We start from the raw sequence: 22,004 nt of genomic DNA on the forward strand, positions 1-22,004 counted from the left end.
AATAATTTATAAAATTTCTTTTTTCTGTGAAGGAAAATGATCTTTTAAGAGCTGTATTAAAACAAATTACAACAAAAAGTGCTGCAAACAGGGCATCAACAGCTGAATGGGATTAGATCCAATTAATTTAGTAAGCACAGACTGAGGCATTCCTACTTCAGCACATATGCAGAGATCTTTACAAGAAAGCTCACAGCAACATAAGGGCCTGCTTTTAAAATGTACCAAAAAGAAAAAAAATCACAACACACTCTTCAGACTGCAATGTCAATTATGTCACTCTGTTCAGCATAAGGAGGCAAAGGATCCCATCAAATTAGGAAACATGAAAATGATAACTCACTCTTTAAAGTGATGTTGATGAAGTTTATAATTCTGCAGACTGGCTTATGATATGGTAGTATGTCTCAAGGGAAGACAGTACAGAGAACCAAAGTATGAAGCATGATTGTGTATTTCCTATACTGCAATTCAGTGCAAATTATGGCAAGGCTCACTGTTTCCAGATATATAGTGCTGTTTTCACATTTACAGCAGTGAGATTAAAAAAAAAATCCATTAAAAAGTCATATATATATTTGCTGGTGAAGGACATATTCTTGAGCTAATATTCTTTCCATAGGGCTACCAATGTCTGTTCCCTAACAACTGCTAATCCCAATTACCTGATGGTAAGGACAGGTAACATCACAAGCACCAGCAGAACCTCAGATCTACATCAGCCTGCTGCAAACAAAACATCAATTTTTCAGAAGGTTTTTATTTTTCTGAATGGGTGGAGCCACTTGGTGAACATTTTACAGAAGAAGTGTCCCTCAGTCATGAAAGTGAAATAAACCTTGGAACAGAGCGAAGTCTTCTCACTCTGCCTTGAGGCTGCCTACCTATATAGCACTAGAATTGAGGAAAGACTCAAAAGCAGGGGGTGACATCTCCTGTTACTCACCAGAACTTTTATTAGAAACTTCTAGACAGTACCTTTGAGCAAAAAATAAATTACACAGGTATGATGTAAACAGGGTACCATATTTATTTACTGCTCTCTCTTCTATTAATTGTTATGTTTGCTTAATAACTTGTTGAGTTACATAGCGGTGGTGGTACTCTTTCTAGAGATGTTTTGAGAGGATGAACTTCGTAACAGGAAATATAGTCATCTATGAAATCACACAGGCTACTTTTCTGAAAAAATTACATACCTTTTACACATTAATATATACCTACAGGCGTGGAGCAGGAACAGGTGAAATTAAAGGGTCACTCAAGGCTAATTACAAAACACCACACTGGATCACTTGCTCAAAGCAGACTGAGGAACTTCCGTTCACAGGACCAGTCCTTTAGTCTTTGTTAGGTCCTTCTTCCATTGTCAGGGACACTGACCTTTTGCCTTTCAGGACAGCACTGATCCGCTCCAGGGACAGAACCTCTGCTTTACAAAATACTTGCCTACCTTACAAACTTTCATTAAGGAAATACTCCTGCTAGATCTTCTAAAAAAATTACCTTTGTTACTGCTTTCTTGCCACTCTTCACAGCTAGATTATTGACAATTATTCAGAATCTCCAATAATGGCAAATATACTATGGCAAAATAGGAAGTCTCTAGTTTTGCCACAGTTACTAATCGTTTCTATTTAGAGTTCTTAACCTTTACTTTATACACAAGCTTCAGAATATCAGTGGGCAAGCAAAGAGTTTACATCTGAGAATCAGTCAGCTCTCCCTGCTTTGCTGGAGTTAATGTCTGTTCTGAATTCTTTCTTACTATATGGTATTTAATATTGAATCTAAATACCTACACAAAGAAAATACTATTAAGAGTAGTTTCACACACTTAAATAATAGATCAGTAGAGCAGCATTATAACCACACAGACTACTTTAAATAAGATTTGTAACAAAGCAACGTTAATTTTTTCCAGACTCATACATTATTAAGGATTCTCTAATATCTCAATGACTAAAAGATTAAGTGTAAATGGCTCAGAAAACTTTAAATGGAGAAAGAACTGTATTTCTTTTTCAGGAAATCTATATGCCTCAATGATCCCTTGGTACTGATACAAACCACTTGGTAGTTGATACGAACAACTGATAATCCTTAACTATTTACACTGAATTCCAGGATTACTCAGTATTCGTCTGGCTATGAAAGTAACTTGTATTACAACCTAGACTTCAGTGAAAAGCTAGTAGGAAAACCAAATTTCAGATTAATCTTTCTTAAGACTATGAACTCCACAAGATAGAGATCATCACGCTAGGTATATGTATGAGGCTTAAACCATAGAAATTTAGACATGCCTTAGTAAATTAATGAAACTGGTGCATCATCCAGATTTGCTTTACACTTCACATTTGAAGTCAGAGACTGAAATTTTATATTTTGATGTGTCCAGGACAAGCATTTACATGCCAAGAAAGATCCTCTCTTCTATTTCCACAAACATTTCATAAACCAACTACAATAAACCCAAATATTAACTTCCGACACCACCAGAGACGGGGGGAATTCGGTTCACTTAGATGGCATTGTTTTCTTCTAATGCCAGCATATATAATTAAGAAATGTCAAACTGTAAGATTAAATGAAATATTAGTCTTTTGCCAGCAACGCTTTTTTGATGCCTCTTCAGGACTGCAAGTAGCAGTGTTATGCTCTTTAAACCAGTATTCTTCAATCTGCTTTTCTGCTAAATTTCTTGCTCTGTTAACCTTGTCACAGTATTGTTGTTCCAACAGAGCATAATGGATAAGCAAATAAACATAAATTGTTTATTTGATTAAGTACCCCTGAACACTTTTAGACATTATGCATTGGTATTTAGATACATTATTAACTACTACAACTGTAATCGTATAATAGGAAGAAAAAAAAAGAACGACAGTACACCTTAAAGCATACAAAACTACCAGCACATCAATGAGATTTACAAATGACAGCCTTTTTTCAAATTAAATAATTGAGATGAAAGTGACATGTGCATGGAACTTCTGCATAAAAGAGTAAAAAAAAAAATCTTGTAATTAATGTCTTAACAGCAACACATATGCTGTCAGCAGTTGGTAACTAAAAGTTCAAATTTCTGCAACAGCATCATCATAGCCGCACCGATCGCCAGTTTTAATGCAGACTTCTGGTAGGGCAAAGACAAATTGAGGGGGGCACAGGAGAGAACAAGCGACATTCCTCTATACATAGTGTACTAGAAAGAACGCTTCAGTGGAACAGAGGTTTTGCACAATTTCAACAGTGCAGTGAGTTCTCATCCTTAACTTTTAGATAGAAAAAGAAAGAAAAGCCAAGCAAAACCCCTACTTTTACAGTTACTTTCTCCCATATAGTAATGATCAGCCACAATGACTGTGCTCAACTGCGCTGTTGTCCTCCTATTGCTAAAGCAGTCTATTTTATCTTGGTTCTTAATTAAAAAAGAAAGAGAAGCAAAAGTAATTCCATCACAGGAGAACTGGGAAAGCCTTGTTTTTCTTTAAGCCACAATTACACGTTCCTTCAATCAGTCAAATTTTCTTTCTTTCCCATGGGAATTCCCCAAGTGTCTCAGCACATCTGTTCCTAGCATCAGAGCATTCAAGTCTTTTTCCTCCACCTAGCTGCTTATTTTCATGAAGCTTGCATGAATTTAATCCTCTCTGAATCAGATTCAGACAAATTTGTCTAAGCTTCAGAAGCTAAGGGTGGTGGGTGGATACACAGAACATTTAAACTTAACACACAAAAATTTGCTTACATAGAAAACCAGACTGGCAAAAGGTGTAATTAAGTATTCCTTACAACAGGGAAACTAATACCTACCAATCCCTTCCACTGAAAAAAACAGCAGAAGATTTTACTTTTATTTTCTAAGCTGTCTTTGAAAAGGTTATTTGATAGAATGTCAAGTCATGCAACATTTCAGTTCAAAGTTTGGATGTTTAAGAAAGTTTTGACTGTGTAAGAGAAAAAAAAAAAACACAACCCCTCAAAGCCTTCCAAAATTTCAAGTGGTCTGCACTGAAAAACAGCAATGCAAAGGTAAGGCAAACAAACACTTGAAAAATACACAGAAAAGCAGAAAGGAGAGAGAAGGCAGAAGTCCATACTACATACATATCTTACAGGAAGGAGGTACAGAATACATAAAGAGAAACAAGAATTAGATGTCATGTAGATTATTTTCCTAGGTTCAAACATATCAGAAAAATTCAGCAATCCTCCTTATATAACTCACAGTATCTTGGCATTGCTCTAAAGACAGAGAGGTGAAGTACCCCTTTATGCTTCATGGATTTTGTTTGGGGTGGTGACTGGAAGCCATAAGACCGGCTGAAAAACAGATGGGAAAGAGACTTTGTTGTATCTTGAAACTCCTATTTAGAACATTTCCAGAAGCACCTGTAAAGCCATTAACCTCCTTCAGCTCTTTGCAATTGTAAAAGCAATGTCAACTGAGACAACAATTATACTGCTCAGGACACTCAAGATCTGTCATCTTTAATTTAATTCATCAGTACTTACTAGGAAAACTTTACCTGGAGGGGGAAAAATCTGTTACCGCTCCTGCTAGAAAAATAATCCCTGATATAATATGTAAGTATTACACTTCCTAAGATAAAGCAAATAAACCCTTTCAAAGAAGTGTATTTGGACTCAAAACTGAACATATATTCTAGTGGAAAACAGACTATTTAAGTACAAAAATATCTTTACTCCAAATATAAACCTCCTTGAGGAGGAGTGGAAAATCTTTGAGAATTTTAATAGAAGCAATAAATTGTCAATTCTGTTCTCTTACTAAATGAATACTTAACATTGCTTATGACAGAACCACTTCACTGAGAAACAGCTTCATAGGATAGAAACCAGCTGTCTTCTGACAATCAAGAAAGCCTACAGTTGCTGAATAACATATGTCATGTTTGCCCATTTTTTCCTTTTTACTTCCCTTTTTTAGATAAAGTTCCTTTTGTGCTGAAAAATACAGCTGTTTTCCCCTCCCCAGTACTCCTTTATTCACTACTTTTACCAGTTCTTCACACTGCCTGGGTAACATCTCGAGTTTCAAGGACTGAGGAATAACTTGGTGAAAAAAAATCAGCTATCAGTCTGGAAAAACACTCCTAATAAGCTGTATGTTTATGACCGCTGCTCAGACTCTCTTTTTTTGCTTTAATCACAAGTCCCTAAATGCTGCTCTGCATTATCTACCAATTAGTTATGCTAGTTCTAATCCGTACCAAGCTAGGTCTACATACACCCTCTCCTCAGATGATACAGTCTCAGGAGCTGGCTCCGGCTCAGCAAGTCACCTCTGTCTGCTTAACCACATTGTCAGCAGTTCCTTGCTTCCTACCACAAGTGCTGAGCACCCTTCAAGGAGAGATGGTGCTGAGCTCCTTTCTCATATCAAATGCCATTTCCCTCTCCTTGGAGAACGATTACAGTCATGGTTGATAGAAACTGACGGTAATTCCGAAAAAAACAAAGTTAAAAATATGGCGTTTCAATGTGTCTGAAAGTATTACTGTTCTCTTTTTAATGAGGCAAATAACGGCATCTGTCTTCTCACTGGTATGGGCACATACTGCTCATTAGCATTAATAGGAGTCAAGGAGCTATACAGATACTGTATTATTACTATGCGTGCAGGATAATCTCCCTTTATTACCCTAAACCAGAGATTCCTGACTGGTTACAAGGAAATTCATATACTCTCTACTTTATGCCACGACACTTTGAAGGAGGAGGAAAAAGCCTGATGGAAGAAGATGCCAAACTGTAATTCTATTAAAGAACGTGAAGCAGAATGTCATAGTCAATTACATATTTCAAGACTGAAAGCAGGCTCACAATTGTAAACAAATCATTCATTCAGGCTTTGTTTCAAAGACTGCTCCAGGCCTTGTGTTTATCAGAGACAAATGGTAAAGGGATGAGTCCTGCATTACACTTTGTAATACTCAAAAGCAGAACTCCAGTGAGAAAAATCTAAGACATCTACATCTCAATGCATCATTGTAGCAGGGGGTTTTTGGTGTTTTTACTTCCCTGCCAGCTTTTCCCGTGGGAGGACTGAAGTTCCTCCAATGTACCATAAAAAACATAAATAAAACTTCAGCTGGATATATTATTTAGTGCTTTGAAGAAGGAAGGACCTCCCTGAACTGATGCAGAAAGCAGAGGTGGGTACAAAACTGCAAGTGACCAGAATCATGTTGGGGAAATTGGTTTAATACTGAGCATGCTTAGCAGCTTTCTTAAATCCTAAAAGACACACACTATCTATGACAGGGAATGTAATCCTCATGAATCGTACATACTGAGACTTTGACATGAACTAGTACTTGGACAGGAGAAAAAATTGCGACCGAGCCCTAGCTGAAGAGGATACATCTAGACCAGTGAGGATGTTAGTTGGTCAGCCCCTGCAGCAGACCTCCTGGCTATGGGGCAAGGTTTTGATACAAGACATGGAGAGAGCCACACATCTATGAATGCTGGTGCAAGGTCTGCCGTGTTAAGATAACGTGTCCTGTTGTACTGAGAAATTGAAAGTATGCAAACCTGGACTGCAGACACTACAGTCCCAATCCGATTTTGTAAGATAAGAATGTGCAGGGTAACTGCATAACTGACAAAATGTACTATGTTTTAGGTTATTTCATTGACTGAATCGCAGCTGGAGAGTAAACAAGTCTAAATGCAGAATCAAAGTGTAGATCTGCTAAAAACCTTATTTTAGAATTATAATGAAATATCTTTACAGGAAAATATCATAGACTTACTCACAGCTTTTCTCTACAATTAATTTATGGAGACTAAAGAGAATTTGAAATGTTTTATTTGCAGTAACTCTGAACTCTTTATCCAGACGACTCTGCAGTTCTCTTTCATTGACTGATGCTAATACAAATTAGTTCTGCAGTTTTACTTGATGCTTAAAGCAAATTAAAAAAACCCCAGTGCTGTCTAACCTTATTTCTAGCAAAGTTAAAACTTAGTACAAGATCATGGAATATTGAAGTCCTACAGCTAACTGTGTCACAAACCAGACAAGACTGACAGAAGTTGAATTGAAAGACCTCTATTTCTACAATGTGTATTCATTAGTAATTTTATTTCCTAAAACTTATGTAGATGCATTTTGGGGCAACTCGTGATGGTTCTGTAACTAAAACTTCAACTTTGTTACACTACAAACCATACCTCATTCCAAATTTTTATAGCAAAACATCAGACCTGTGATAGATGCCATCAGTGAGACTTATTTCAGCTTCATGAAAATGGAAACTGCAAATATCACTTTGATCAAGTAACTCTGCAAGTAATTTTGCTTCTTATGAAAATACAGTTGGTCAAATTTTAATAGAAGGTAAAATCCTACTGCCTCAAGATTGCTTTTCAAGTAACTTGATCTTTTGGACAACATGCAGTTTAATGAACTACATGTCGGCACATGAGTAAGCTTATCAAATTTATATAGACACTGTGTAGTCCAGGATTCCAAATTATTCCAAAAAATATTCAAGATACTTGAGTTCACAGGGGTTACCCTTCTTGACAAAAACAGATAAAGAAATGGCTATTCTGCAGTACAACACATGGTAAAGAGATCTGCAAGCAGGCAAGATCACACAGCACACTTCAGGTGTACAAGGCAGAGTACAGGCATACACACAGATGATCTCCCAGCAAGACTTACTGGCATATGCATGGTATTGGACAGTTATGACTGAAGTATATTCAAACACAACTCAAATCACATTCAAGCTAGCTCATAAACATCTGTGTTACCCTTCTTGAGACTTTCCTGTTTTTATCCTTCCTGGGCTAAAATCAGACAGGCTCTAATCACACCCATAGGTGAAGTTTCATAGAAATTCACTTCAGAAAATGGTCATTTCAAAAGAATTTAAATCAGACCATTCAGCACTGTACATTCAGAAAAAACATCAACTTGAAAGTAGGTCCCCTTTCCTAGCATACCACAGTTTTCTGCAGCTGTTTGAGGCTACAGCCAAGTTACAACTATTTCCTACCCTGATCTTAATGTAGTTTAGTTTATGGCACAGACTAAAGGCCTAAGCAAGTTTTTAATGCCCAGCTTAGTTTTGGAACATGACATAAAACTCAAACTATACTGTAATATTTTTGCTGTGTTTATGCTTTCCATTTTGTGACCCGAATCACAGAATCAGCCAGGTTGGAAGAGACCTCTGGGGTCATAATACATATAATAACAAACAAATACATAACAAATCCTATGGACTTACAGCACCCCTCCTTCACTGGAAAGGCTCAAGACTGAGCTACAGAGACACCTGCCCCTTCTGCTTTTACTTTTGCAGAGCCCTCTTCCATTGTACACATTGTCAGACTTTAGCAAAATGGTGGGGAATCCTCTACCACATATACAGCCTTTACCTGCTAGAATAGAGCATAGGTTGATCACGTTGATAATGCTCATCTACATTCAAGGAAGAAGAAGAAATTGTGGTTGCCAAGGAAGCTGCTTCAAATAGAGATGGAGTGCTCGGCACTAGATCCGGCCGGTGGCGTGAACCTAGTACTGCACATGCAAAAATAAAGAACAACATCAACAAATTTCATTTCAAATCAAATCCAAGAATCTTTATGCAAATGTATGGAGCCACATAGTGCTCCCAACAGCTTCTTGAAGCTTCTTAATACGTCTGAATTGATGACAGTGTAATATTCATGTGCCCATACCCACACTCCTTTGCGTTACAGGGTGAATTGCAGCTGCTAGCTAGTATATTGAGTAGAATACAGAGCAACCCCAAGGTCAAATATTAAACAGTGGTATGAATATCTGATGAATTCTTGTAAGTTCTGGGACTGGTCTCAGACCACCAGGGCCCAGTTTTCAGGTGGGATTAGGTGGCTGGTTCTCCTCTGAGCCTGACTGCAGATGAGCTCTGAAAGAGGCAAAGTCTATATCTCTTCAAAAAGACCCTGCAAACAATGAACTGAGCTTCAAAACACTTCATGTGACATGTTTGTTTAAAAGTCAGTGAAAAGAAGAGCACTGGCTCCGGCCTTAATCTTCTACCTGGGCTGGATAAATTTTTTTAGGATCTCCCGAAATCCAGAAGATTAACATCATATTATAACTTTGATTCTGACTGCTTCTTTCTCCTGAAGGTCCATTCTGCCAAATATGACTAACAACTCACTCCATGAGAATAACCTGACTCTGAAGTTTTGAAAGATCAACCAGATTAGAAGCTTTCTAGTTATACGGCTTCTAGAGCTTATACTAAATTCCTTTAAAAACAGTTTAGGCTGTTGATTTGAAAGACATTACCTTCTTCATCAAGGCTGGCATAGCTTTGTCCTTCAGCAAGAATGCCGTGCTTTTCATCCTTCCACTCCTGGTTAACTATACACACTATTTCTTGTGATGCTGCCTTCAGGGCTGTGATGGAATTGCACCGTTTCTTTGAAGGTGAAGACTTTAAAGCTGCATTACCAAATGAACATAGGTGTTGAATGATGTTATCTCCCTGCACATCTTTAATAGCATATAGAAAAGCAAGCCATCTATAAAGCTAGAGTTTCTGAATACAGATGAAGAACACATCCAGATACAAACCCACTTATAAAATATTTTACTAAAACCAGAGGCAAAGGCATTGTTATTTCATCTATGAGTGAAGTACTTTTGTCTTTTTCTGGGGTTTCTTACCGCTCATATGACAAAAAAAATCAAGTCAGTTAACCAACTTTGACATCACTAAGTTACAAATCCCCTATGGAGAATCAACCCATGTAATCACAGACAGAATCATAGAGGAAAAAAAAAAAAAAAGGAAGACAGGAGCACTGAAAAGACATTTGGAGTATTCTGAGAGGTTATGATCATTTCCTTGAGCTGTGAACTACTGCTATGTAATGAAGTATATGATACTGCAGAATTTCCACTTCAGTGACATGTGTCAAATATCTTCTTTGGGTAAAATAAACACTTCCAAAGTGTTGATGGCTTGTACACTCAGGTATGAGCATCCCCTTTATAATTCTTACCAGGGCCTGCCTACTTACAATGGCATTTTGGGTGAAACTCTAGGATCTGACCATTGCTACTACTACTGAACCATGACCCCCATTTATAGTTCTTCTCCAGAAGGATGCCAGCCAGTTCATTTAGTTTTTTTCAGTTGCCAGGTGCTCACCTCCATGCATTGGCTGCAAGGCTACTTCAGATGCATTGCAATAGTTCCTATTGTGCTCTACTACAAAATTCAAATTAAAAGCATCAAAGCCACTTGGCTAAAGACTGAAGAAGAGAATCAGATCCATAGCTCCAGGATATTGTTAAAAAATAACATAGTAGATAGCTGCTGAGCTAGCCTCTGCCCAGGGCTGAATCTGCTTATTATGTTTTTATTGTCATTTATGGAGGCTGGTTCTGTGCACTAGGGGCAAAAGCACATTCAGAACAGGGCTTAACAGTTTAAACTGAAATGTCTAACTCGAAGTTTAGAAAAAATGTTTCTGAAGGCAGGAACACTCCCCATTCTTTATTTTACAAAAGAATGATAATGCATTTGAACCATTAATCCATAAAAAAGAAGATTAATAGCCTTGCATGCAGAGCAGATCAGTGAGAGTGGGATATTAAGACAGGTTAATAGCCGTGAAAAATGAGACAGATAAATTAAGATTAGAGAGAAAATGGCATGATGTCCTTAATTGTCCATTGTAGTTTTCAAATACAGAACGGGTTGTGTCTTGTGCTGACATAAATCTAGCAGTCAGAATTAGAAAGAACTGAAAAAAAGACTCAAATGTTCAGGAAACATATGGCTGCATGAGACATTTATTTTGTCCAACAGACAGAAGTATCAAGTTGTCCACTCCTTACTCTCTGTCAATGCAGAGGAATTCCTTTAAGTATTGTCTCAGACAACAAAGCTCCCACCATTTCTCTAGTAAAATTATTCTAGAGTTTAAGAGATCTGAGTCTCAGGAGGCTCCGTCCTCCTTTCAGCTGAATTTTCCTTCCTATTTTGTCACATTACATCAGAGTCTTTAATTTTTATATTAATCATCCTTTTCTGAAGGATGTAACGCTTAACACCTTAAGTTGTTAATTTGTGCTAGTATTTGTAGTCTTCTTGTTTCATTTAAATCTCCTTTAGCTCTATCCTTCATTTGTATTTTGTTCTCTCTCTATCCACATAGACTTGTTTCTTGTCAAGAGAACAGTGTAACACTGGTCAAAAAGGTATTTACAAAACACTTTCTTCAGTTTGATATAATGCCATATGCTCAAAACCCTTTCTGTAGTATTTGAGCCAAGTGTCCATTCCACATTTTGACATTTAACTTCAAACCAAATACAGTCCCACAAGTAGGATTATCAAACTGTTAACTAGGATCCATTTTAGAGTATAAGTTCCTCTATAAACTACATAGTTCTAGCCAGACAATTTATTTGTCAAGAACTCTGCTTTATAAAAAGCCGTGAAACTCACGAAACACTTTTCTAGAAGATAAGCAGAAACATCCCTTCTCTTACTGAAAAAAAAAGTGCAATTTCAGCACCTCCATGGATTTAAAAAATAACTTGGCAGTAAAGCAGTAAGTTAGTATGGATGCATGCTACTTAAACCAGCTGATCTGTATGTCTTATTATAAGGTTTTATACCACTTGCCATGATTGTTGAAAAAAACCTCATTGCTCAGATAACCAGAATAGCTTTTCCCCCAAAGAGCAGCCTGAGCCACAGTGAACCCCAAGCACTCATCTTTGCCTTGCTGGTATATTCATCAGGTCTTCCCTACAGCCTTCCTCACTGCACACACACTGAATTCATCTCAGCGATCATCACCATCCTTCTCTGTACTTGTGATGCTTCAGACTGAATTTCCTTTCAGTAGCTTTACCAACTCATAGAGGAATTATCCATCAATTTGTTAATATTTATAAGACTCTCCAAAAGTCTTATTTTCTTGAATAGCTGTCATAACATATCATGCGTATAGGGAATCACTAATTAGGTTTAATTCAAATTGTCTTTTTCTTCTAAAGACTCCTTCACTCTACTTAGAATACCTTTTTGTTTTTTTTTTTTAGTTCAGCTACTCTCAGCTTTCTCCTTTCATCAGTCAATCCCTTTTCTTCGTATTTACTAATTTCACTAAGTACACTTCTGATTTCTTGTTGCTCTTAAGTTATCAGTTTTCCCTCTTTCTTGCTCTTTTAGACCTAATGATGTATCTTGTTCTAATCTGCCATGTCTCTAACATGGGTTTTGTGGACAGGGTCAGAGTTTCACAAGCTCACTCCAAATAATTTGATTCTTTCCAAAACTAGCTGGCTACTGGTCTTCAGAAGAGAGATATTACCTTTAGACAAAATGCAGAGTAACAAAGGTCAGTACAGTCTGAAAAATACTGACTTTCAGCAATAGAAATTTTAGTGAAAATAAAACCTGCTCTGAACTTCTGATGGAAGAAGCATGTAAGATGAGTCTCTAAACTTTGCCTTTTTTTTTTTGTGCAATGAGAATATACTTATCATACCTTGATGAACTGTAATTCAAGGTAGATATAAACATATGAACTTCTATTTAAGATGTGTATTCTTGAATGATAGCTAATTTTCCCCTGTTAATTTTCAAAGTCAGGCTAAATGCAGCAAGTCTGAAAATAAATCTGTTTCTTAATACTTACAAATTATATTGTTTTGCTTCATAGCTGTACCCAGATTATGATAAAATATCTATATTGCTCACTCCATGGGACTAAGGCAACATTAATTTGTGCTGTTCAGTTTGGAATCAACAAAATGTGATAGCTATTTCTCCCAGCATTTTTGCTGAAATCTAACTTCATATGCCTACATGGTAGTTACTGCAGTGCTTGGACTTTTTGGAAGATACAGTACACAGGTTTTGCCTGGGACAGAGTTAATTTTCTTCGTAGTAGCTCTATGGTGCTAATGTCTTGGATTTGTGACAAAACCAGTGTTGACAGCACACCAAGGTCTTAGTTATTGCTAATCAGTGCTTATACAGCATCAATGCTATCTCATGCTGCCCTGCCAGCGAGTAGCTGGGAGGGGACAAGATGCTGGGAGGGGACACAGCCAGGACAGCTGACCCCAACTGACGGAAGGAATATTCCATACCATAGGACGTCGTGCTGAGCAATAAAAGATGGGGTAAACAGGAGCAAGGGGGAAACATTTGTGGTTATGGCATTTGTCTTCCCAAGTAACCATTATGCACAATGAAACCCTGTTTTCCTGGAGATGGCTAAACACCTGCCTGCTGATGGGTAGTGGATAAATTCCTTGTTTTGCTTGGCTTGCACACACAGCTTTTGCTTTCCCTATTAAGCTGTCTTTATCTCAACCCAAGATTTTTCTCACTTTTACCCTTCCAATTCTCTCTCCCATCACACCAGAGGGGGAGCAAGTGAGTGGCTGGGTGGGGCTCAGCTGCCCACTGGGGTTAAACCACAACATACAGGAACGACTCACCTACGTAGGATCAATTTACCCTCCATCCCCAATGCCTTATTAAGAGGATCTACAGTTTCAGGGTCTACTTTAAGTTATAGAAATCAACTCATTTTATTTGAGAGAAGTGACAATCAGTAGTTAAATTGTTGTTGCAAGACTGAAACATAAGCCTTTGGACAACTCTTGGTAGCGATGTCCCTCTGTAGTGATGGTGGGTTTCTCCTGGCTTTTTTTCTCTCCCCTGTGTATTGGGTTTGCATGGCAAGGTTTTGGTAGCAGTGGGACTACAGGGGTGGCTTCTGCGAGAAGCTGCTAGAAGCTTCCTCCATGTCTGACAGAGCCAATGCCAGCCAGCTCCAAGACAGACCTGCCACTGGCCAAGGCTGAGCCCATCAGTGACGATGGAAGCGCCTCTGTGATAACGTATTTAAGAAGGGGAAAAAAACTGCTGTGCAACAGCAGCTGGGGGAGAGGAGTGAGAATATGTGAGAAACAGCCCTGCAGACACCAAGGTCAGTGAAGAAGGAGGGGGAGGAGGTGCTCCGGGCGCTGGAAGAGAGATTCCCCTGCAGCCCGTGGTGAAGACCATGGTGAGGCAGGCTGTCCCCCTGCAGCCCATGGAGGTCCATGGTGGAGCAGATACCCACCTGCAGACCATGGAGGGGCCACACCAGAGCAGGTGGATACACTCAAAGGAAGCTGTGGCCCCATGGGAACCCTATGCTGGAGCAGGCTCCTGGCAAGACCTGCGAACCCATGGAGAGAGGAGCCCACGCTGGAGCAGGTTTGCTGGCAGGACTTGTGACCCTGTGGGGGACCCACGCTGGAGCAGTCTGTTCCTGAAGGAGTGCACCCCGTGGAAAGGGCCCATGCTGAAGCAGTTTGTGAAGAACTGTAGCCCATGGGAAGGACTCATGTTGGAGAAGTTGGTGGAACACTGTCTCCTGTGGGAGAGATCCCACTCTGGAGCAGGGAAGAGAGGAGAAAGGAGCGGCAGAGACAACACGTGATGAACTGATTGCAACCCCCATTCCCCATCCCCCTGCACCACTCAGGGGAAAAAGTTAAGAGAATTTGGGAGCGAAGTTGAGCCTGGGAAAAAGGGAGGGGTGGAGGGAAGATGTTTTAAGATTTGGTTTTATTTCTCATTACCCTACTCTGATTTGATTGGTAATAAAATTAAATTAATTTCCCCAAGTCGAGTCTGGTTTTGCCCGTGATTGGTAACTGGTGAGTGAACTCTCTGTCCTTACCTCAACCCATGAGCCTTTTGTTTTATTTTTCTCTCCCCCTGTTCAGTTGAGGAGGGGGAGTGATAGAGCAGGTTGGTGGGCACCTGGCACCCAGCCAAGGTCAACACACCACACCCTGTAAGTACCCAATAGTGTTATGTATCTTACCCTTGAGAATGAATTAAAAGATTAAGGAAGGAGCAATAGAGGGGAAAATTAGAAACAGGTGACAGTGACAAAGACAAAAGACTTTACTAATATCCAACTTTTGATTTTTTTTCCTTGATAAAGCACAGAAGAAATCCACATCAAAGGGAAGAACGCTTATCTTTTCAAACATGCTGGAAGTGGTATGTAAACAATCTTTACTTTTGCAAATTAAATAAATGAAAGTCAATGGGGGTATTCCTATGAATAACAGATGCAGGACTGGACACATCATTAGATTATGAAATTTATCTTTATATCAATGCTCATATAAGGGAACCTGTTTTACCTTCAAATGCCCCTGATGTGACAAAAAATACATAGCAAATTATTCTCTGTAATTTTACTATTAGAGTACAGTCCCACTAGCTCCAGTAAAGAAATTCAGCTTCTGGCAATGTAAGTGCAACATGATGCTGAAGAAAGGATTCTTTTATTGCCAAGACAGGGGTGTTATAAAGTAATGATTATAAAAATATCTAGAAAAGTAAAAGTGACAACTTTCTTACCTTGTATTTTCTTGAAAACTCTCGTACTCATAAACTTTAAAAATCTGTCTGCATAAAAACCTGGTCGGTGAACTGAAACAGTATCCTACAAGATTAAAAAGGTCTCAGTCACATTTTCCATAAGTAAATCACAAGGAAATTCTCAAGAAAGAAGCTGGACACCTCAGGTAAACTATATATTTCAAGCATACTCAACACAAGTGAACCCTAACAAGTTTTTCCTTTTTAAAGATTAATTCTTCAAGAACTTTTAAGTATTTCATTTATGAAATTATGAGTTATGAATTATACAGCCATATTCTGCAAAATCTTCCTAGCATTTGAAATGCTTTTTTTCACATTATGTACATTTTTCAGTTACAGATCCATCAATGTCCTGCTAAGTTGCCATTGTCTCGTGTAAATTATAAGGACAAGCTTGATCATTTTAGTTGCTTTTTGAAAGATCAACAAAAAAAATGAGAGCATGTATTGGGGAACGGACCTAAACGATTTCAGCAACAGCCCAAACCACGTGGTGATGGTAGACTACAAATATACCGGAGCTAGCTCTTTCCTGGTCAACATAAGTCAAAGTTCCATTAGCTAAAGTATCAGCAGTTAAAAAAATAATAACATCTGCTTACCCCATCATAAACAAGAGCTTTCCAAGAATGTTCCAGCTTCTTCATTAACCTAAGCATATAAAAACAAAATCAGAACAGCTTTATAGAATTTCCACATTTGTAAGTTATTTCAGAATAGCTTATTCAATAAAATCTTGAAATTCAACTTACCTGTAAGACTGGAGAATATCAATAATACCCATAAATAGAAGCAGCTTTTCTCCTTTATGGCTTTTAGCTGGAATACCTCCCATTCTGAAAGAAACAATAAAAACATAGTTAGATTATCTTTTAAGATATCTTAAAAGATAAACTGATGATCAGAGATATCTCTGATCATCAGTTAGCAGGTGAACTGTACCCACTTGCAAACCCAAAGAAATAGGCACAACATTAAAGCTAGATGTCACAGCATCTGTCTTTACAGACAGATTAGCAACAGAAAAAGTAACAGTATCAAGCTGAGAAGCATGACTGCCTGGATCTCCATTTGGTTTAGAGTATTTACTCAGACATGACCTTAAAGAACAAGGTGATCATCCTAAGATCCCCTCTTCCTACTCCAGCACCTAGGAAAAAAGGGTCCATTGTTTTTAGAACCAGAAATTGAAACCGTTTTCAGTTTGTCACCTTCTGTTGACATTGGTGGACCCACTACAAAACCAGCAGAAAAAGAGATTGAAGATGCAACACATGCAAGACCTCCAAACTTTTTTAACAGTTTGAGAAACAAGTAATACACACCTGAAACAGCAACCAAAGATATAGTTGAGAGTATATTCCCCATTCTGCCACCAAAGCACAGCAGTCCCCCCAACAAAACAGGGCTACCATCTACTCAACCTTTTTTTGGGGGGGGGAGGGGGTTTAGCGGAAAAGTTTTTTATTATTTGAGGCACAAAGGAAACTACGTAAGAATAAATGGAATTTAAATTACTGTAAAACTCTGTTACCGTAAATTCCAGCTCAATTAACTGGTCAGAAATCCAGAAGTGTTAAGTGGTTTACAAAACTATATTCTGTCAGCTTTTCCTGGAAGCTATGACTATAAATTCAACCCAGGACAAGCAGCAGTTATTGCTGCTGGTTATCCACTCTCATCCTCGTGCTTGTATGGCCTTATAATGAACCACAGCAGAAGACTGACCTAGGGGTCTTTTTTGTAAGACTTAGGCTTATTTTCATCCACCTCAGTAAGGTTTGCCACACTACCAGTTATGTCAATACAAGACAGGATATAGGGCAGGGGGCCAAGGAAGGACTCAACTGCTGCAGTAGGCTTCCAGCAGCGGTACTACACTGCTCAGGATCTGGGCAGCACTACATTAGCTCAGGTGATGTGGGAGCCCAGGGTGGGTTTCCATACATAATAACCACAGGAACTTCCTTGGATGACCTGTATCAGCTTTGGTTTTTAGTTAAAAAACAAAACCAACACTCCCCAAAACTGCCAGTGCAACACCTCTGTCACCATACAACAGCACTCATCATCTTCTGTGTGAATGTGAGTAATGCTGTAAAAACTGAGTGAAATTCAGCTCTAATTTATATTCTAGAGCTCTGAACATCTGGAAACTCTCTACAAATGCCTAATTGTCCCATTTGTTTGCTGTAGGTTTAAATACATTTCTATATCATCAGTTGTATTTATGTAGACAGCTCCCTTGAGAACCAGGAGAAGAGTAAATCCTTAATTTGAAATTAAACCCTCATTATAATGAGGAACTGATTATATAGAATGAGAATGGTGAACATAATGCTCTCACTAACATTGAATGTATTTCAAAGGAAACAACAGAATAACTATCATCTGTATACTTACCTTTCTATCTAGCAAAAACTGCAGTAGAAATTTAAGAGGAAAGCAGCCATCCTTAATCTCAGGAAATACCGTACATGGATATGACTGCACTTCAGTGGCTGATGATACAGTTCTAAGTATTGAGTATACTATTTTGGGATTAAAATAACCACCATAGGAATATCCATTTCAATGTTAATAAACAGTTTTTGCTTATGGCTCATCAGGCTGCTGCCAGTTAAAATTAGATTATAGCTATCACGGACTCAAAGATGATCAATCTACTAACCAGCGTTCTAATTTCCTGCTCTGCAGAAAATCTTGACAGTCCAGCTTTTGAAAAAAAAAAAAAAAGGCTTAATATTTCAATTCCCGAAATGCAGTGTACTCTTGAATGTTTTGCCTCTTACTACTGATTGGCCCAGATTGAAGAAATAGAATATGCGAGTTTTAATAGTAACTTTAAGAGCAGGTTATGGCACTTACGTGTTTGTTGTCTCTGTGGTGACAGAGTCTCCTGGCTTCCCAGGGCCCTGTATAGACTCCATGGCTGTGGAATAGAGAACTTTCTGCACTCCAGGACGTTTTGCATCCGATGTGCTCCGGAAACTCTCTCCCTCTTTTTCCTTCATGTTACTGTTCAGTATGTGGATTCCCAGTAGCAGACTGTAATCCATGATCTTAAAACTTTCTAGAACCTATCAATGAAGAAGAAACGGCTGTACTGAAACAAAAAAAGACTACACACAACACGAATTACACAGCAGCACTTCGAAAATCTAAGTAAAAATAGGCCTTCAAAGCACAAGTTTCTCTTGTGCTTTAATTATAATTAAACAAAAATCTTTTACTACTCCACATAAGTCAAAGTACTAGTTACCTAATTATCTCAATGCTCTTGTTACAAGTGGGAAGGAAGATGCATAGCTGAAATGTAACCTGATGTTATTTTGTAGTCAACAAAGCTATGTCCAGTTAGCACCTTTTTTATTTATAGCAAAATCAACTAATTAGTCCCACCATATACTTATGAACTGTAGACATTTTTAAAGTCATCTATAATGCATGTTCCAGACTTTACTGAGCATTTTTGCCTAGACTGCTCTCTACCTCCCCTCCACCTCCTGCTTATAACTGAGAAAGCATTCTTGGAGAACTTTCAAATGTCAAAAAAAATCATTTGCTACCACCCTCTCATTAACAGCTGATGGGATTTGGGTACAAAAATCATGCATCTCTATTAGGCTACGTAAGCTCTATCTAAACTGCAAAAGCAGCTTTATTGCTGAAGCATGACTTAACCAACCAGCCTTCTCTTCTAGCTCTACCAACCATTTTTGCCTCTGTCAGTACGTGAGTTCCCTTCTTTCATGCACATGTACTGTCCTAAGTTTCTAGTCAGTTACATCACTATGAACTCTGGCATGCTGCCATTAAAAAGAAAAACAGTTCAAGTCAATGCAAACATGAACTAAAACAAGCTGTGATCACATCTAGAAACATATCCAAACTGTTAGCAGCCAGCAACTGCGTTAAATATCTTATATAACAACAGCGCTAAGCGAAGGGAGAAACAAATGGTAGCAACCAGGAAGGATATGCTGTGCCACCCACCTCTCCTCTACCTCATGCAGATCAGCAATGATTCATGACACGTTTTGGTACACAGTGCCCTAAGATAATGGTGTAATTTTTGGCATGGAATCAAGAGGCAACAGTACATCTTTTTATGTGAACAAGAACAAAATATGATTTTGCACAGATGACAAAGAGCAGTAACTCCAGATACGTAATTTTGATGAAGACTATCAAAGTACAAATATTTTTACACAAAACACGGAGACGGCTTGTGAACTCTAAGACACATGTTGCAAATTCAAAATGAGGTTTGTTGGCAATCGCCAGGAGATGTCTAGTGGTCCGCGAAACTGTATGAGGGAGTCTACTACTTAACACATCCCCAGAGATAATTTTAACTCCAACGTCCAAGTATACATGCAAAGAGGTAGGAAAGCTCTGTTCCACTCCATCTGTATTTCTGATGTACTCATTATACTAAGTAGAAGCCAGATGTACAGTACAGGTTAATTCTTTTCAATCTCTGGCATTTATCTTCCACGAGGAACATGGTGTCTTAATTTTAGCACCACGGTAAGCATTTGAAGTGAAGAAACAAAGTGTAACACACTGTCATCTAAGTGTAGAAAGGCATAGCCTCATTCTGATTTCCAGACCCAAGGGAGGAGTTTAGAAGACATGGCAGGTTTGATCTTGCTCAGAGTAATCCTACTCAGTCAGTTTAAACAGAACAAGAAAAAGGCTGCTAACACATGGCCCTCAGTACTCCACAGCATACTCTGATGACACAACTCTCACAGGGTTTCAGGACACAACAAAAAAAGCGTATTCTAAATTACCATACAACAAGATAATGTAATTTTGTTGTGCATTATGTGGAATGTTGGTGGCTAATAAATTCCTGTTTTATGATCACGAACTGCAAAAATAGTGCAGCTAACAGGTACAAAGGCACAGACCCTTGGTGCCAAATAAGTTCTAGAATTTTCTTTACTGCTTGTTCATTGCTACCGTTTACTCAAATTTTCTCCAAAAGACATTACTATATAATGTATTTATTAAAAATGTGGTATCAGTGGATGTTTGCCACCAAATACTGAAAGTAGATTCTGGGTAGGCTAAAAAAAAAAAAAAAAAATACAGTTCATCCTCTATAAAAATACTTACCTTAGTAGCACAGTCAGCAACACTTTATGCAAAGCCAGATTACAACTGCTAGTAAGGCTTGGAAAAAGCATTGCCACTTTTATTTTACAGTTATAAACCTAACTGCTGACAGATCTGCCTTCAGCCTATGCTTTAACACCATTTGAATTCGATTACATTAGACGCATCATGATTTAACTGCACTAATTACATAACCTACATCTAGGACTGGATGTAGCCTCACGGAAAGCTGTGGTATCGTGTGCTGCTGCTTCTTCCACAGGGACCTCTTATGTGATAAAAATAATCTGACTGCATCAATCCACCACTGTCACTTAAACCCGTACCATTTGTAGTATACGATGGACTAAAAATCTCTTTGACTGTTTATGACTTTGTTCTGGGATTACAGAAAAACATCATAAAAACAAGCAGCTATTTTGTTATTCCAGTTCATTATGAAATTGAAACACCTGCACATCCAACGGACTAGCTGCAGTACAAACAGCACATAGCATATGATATGAACCCTAGCCCTCGTCCCCTGGACACCCTATTCGTGGTCCTACTCAGAGGCAGGACTGTCCAGTCTACAAAGTATCTTCAGGTTATCATCATATGATCTGCCCCTCCGTCTGCCTACTGGTTTGATACACAGTTCTGATTACCTCCTGTTCAAAATTCGAAAACCAAATCAGCCACTCCTAATGCAAATACACATCTTTTGACCAGATCTAAGCATGTTTTACTACCCTATTTCTTTCTAAGGAAAATTCTGATAAGAAATAATTAACCAGAACAACAAGGAAGAATCTCAAACATTAGCATTCAACAAAAACTTACTTCGTGTCAAACTCTTCAGTCTGTATTAAGACAGAAATTTTACTTCAGTCAGTGAGATTTCCAGCTGAATGTATCTGAAGGGCTCTTACATATGTATCATCATTAATATTTAAAATATCAAATCATGATTTGATGATTTTGTAACATTTTGTACACACAGTTGTACAAATTAATGTGGTTCACCAACGAAAAGCTACAGAATGCAGCACCTGCATTCTGAACATGCAGCATCCTATGAAAACACAAAAAGGCATAAGCCTTTTTCTGGGTCGAGGGTTGCTTACAAGTAGCTTTGATGATTTTAGATGGAACAACTTTTGAGAAGCAGCAGCAAGTTTTTGATACAAAGGTACCAAAATGAGATCTGAATCTAATGAAAAAAACACTCAAACAAATCACAGTATTAAAGGGCTATATTCATAGCAAAATGAGAAAGCCCTGTTAAACACCTGAGGTCATCCATGTGAGATCACTAGAAATTGACATTAACTCCCAGAAATTCAACCCTTGTGTAGTTTACATGACAGAAATTCAACCTTTACTCATGTAACCACTCTGAAATGCACCTTGCTAGCAAAATGGCAC

The 22,004-nt window shown here is 38.3% G+C and overlaps 1 protein-coding gene across 2 annotated transcripts in view; it reads right to left on the reverse strand.

Moving 5' to 3' along the window:
• The window catches only part of PIP5K1B (phosphatidylinositol-4-phosphate 5-kinase type 1 beta), a 130,908-nt gene that overhangs the window by 22,323 nt on the left and 86,581 nt on the right, over window positions 1–22,004 (reverse strand). For both annotated transcript variants that reach the window (XM_068422569.1, XM_068422568.1), the window contains 6 exons: window positions 18,339–18,550; window positions 16,223–16,306; window positions 16,073–16,121; window positions 15,447–15,531; window positions 9,332–9,487; window positions 8,428–8,572 (listed from right to left, as the gene is read on the reverse strand). In XM_068422569.1, the coding sequence (XP_068278670.1) occupies window positions 8,428–8,572; window positions 9,332–9,487; window positions 15,447–15,531; window positions 16,073–16,121; window positions 16,223–16,306; window positions 18,339–18,550 (731 nt within the window). The remainder of the gene's footprint in view (window positions 1–8,427; window positions 8,573–9,331; window positions 9,488–15,446; window positions 15,532–16,072; window positions 16,122–16,222; window positions 16,307–18,338; window positions 18,551–22,004) is intronic.

The sequence above is a fragment of the Nyctibius grandis genome, chromosome Z (assembly GCF_013368605.1).
Source record: "Nyctibius grandis isolate bNycGra1 chromosome Z, bNycGra1.pri, whole genome shotgun sequence".
Lineage (NCBI taxonomy): Eukaryota > Metazoa > Chordata > Aves > Nyctibiiformes > Nyctibiidae > Nyctibius > Nyctibius grandis.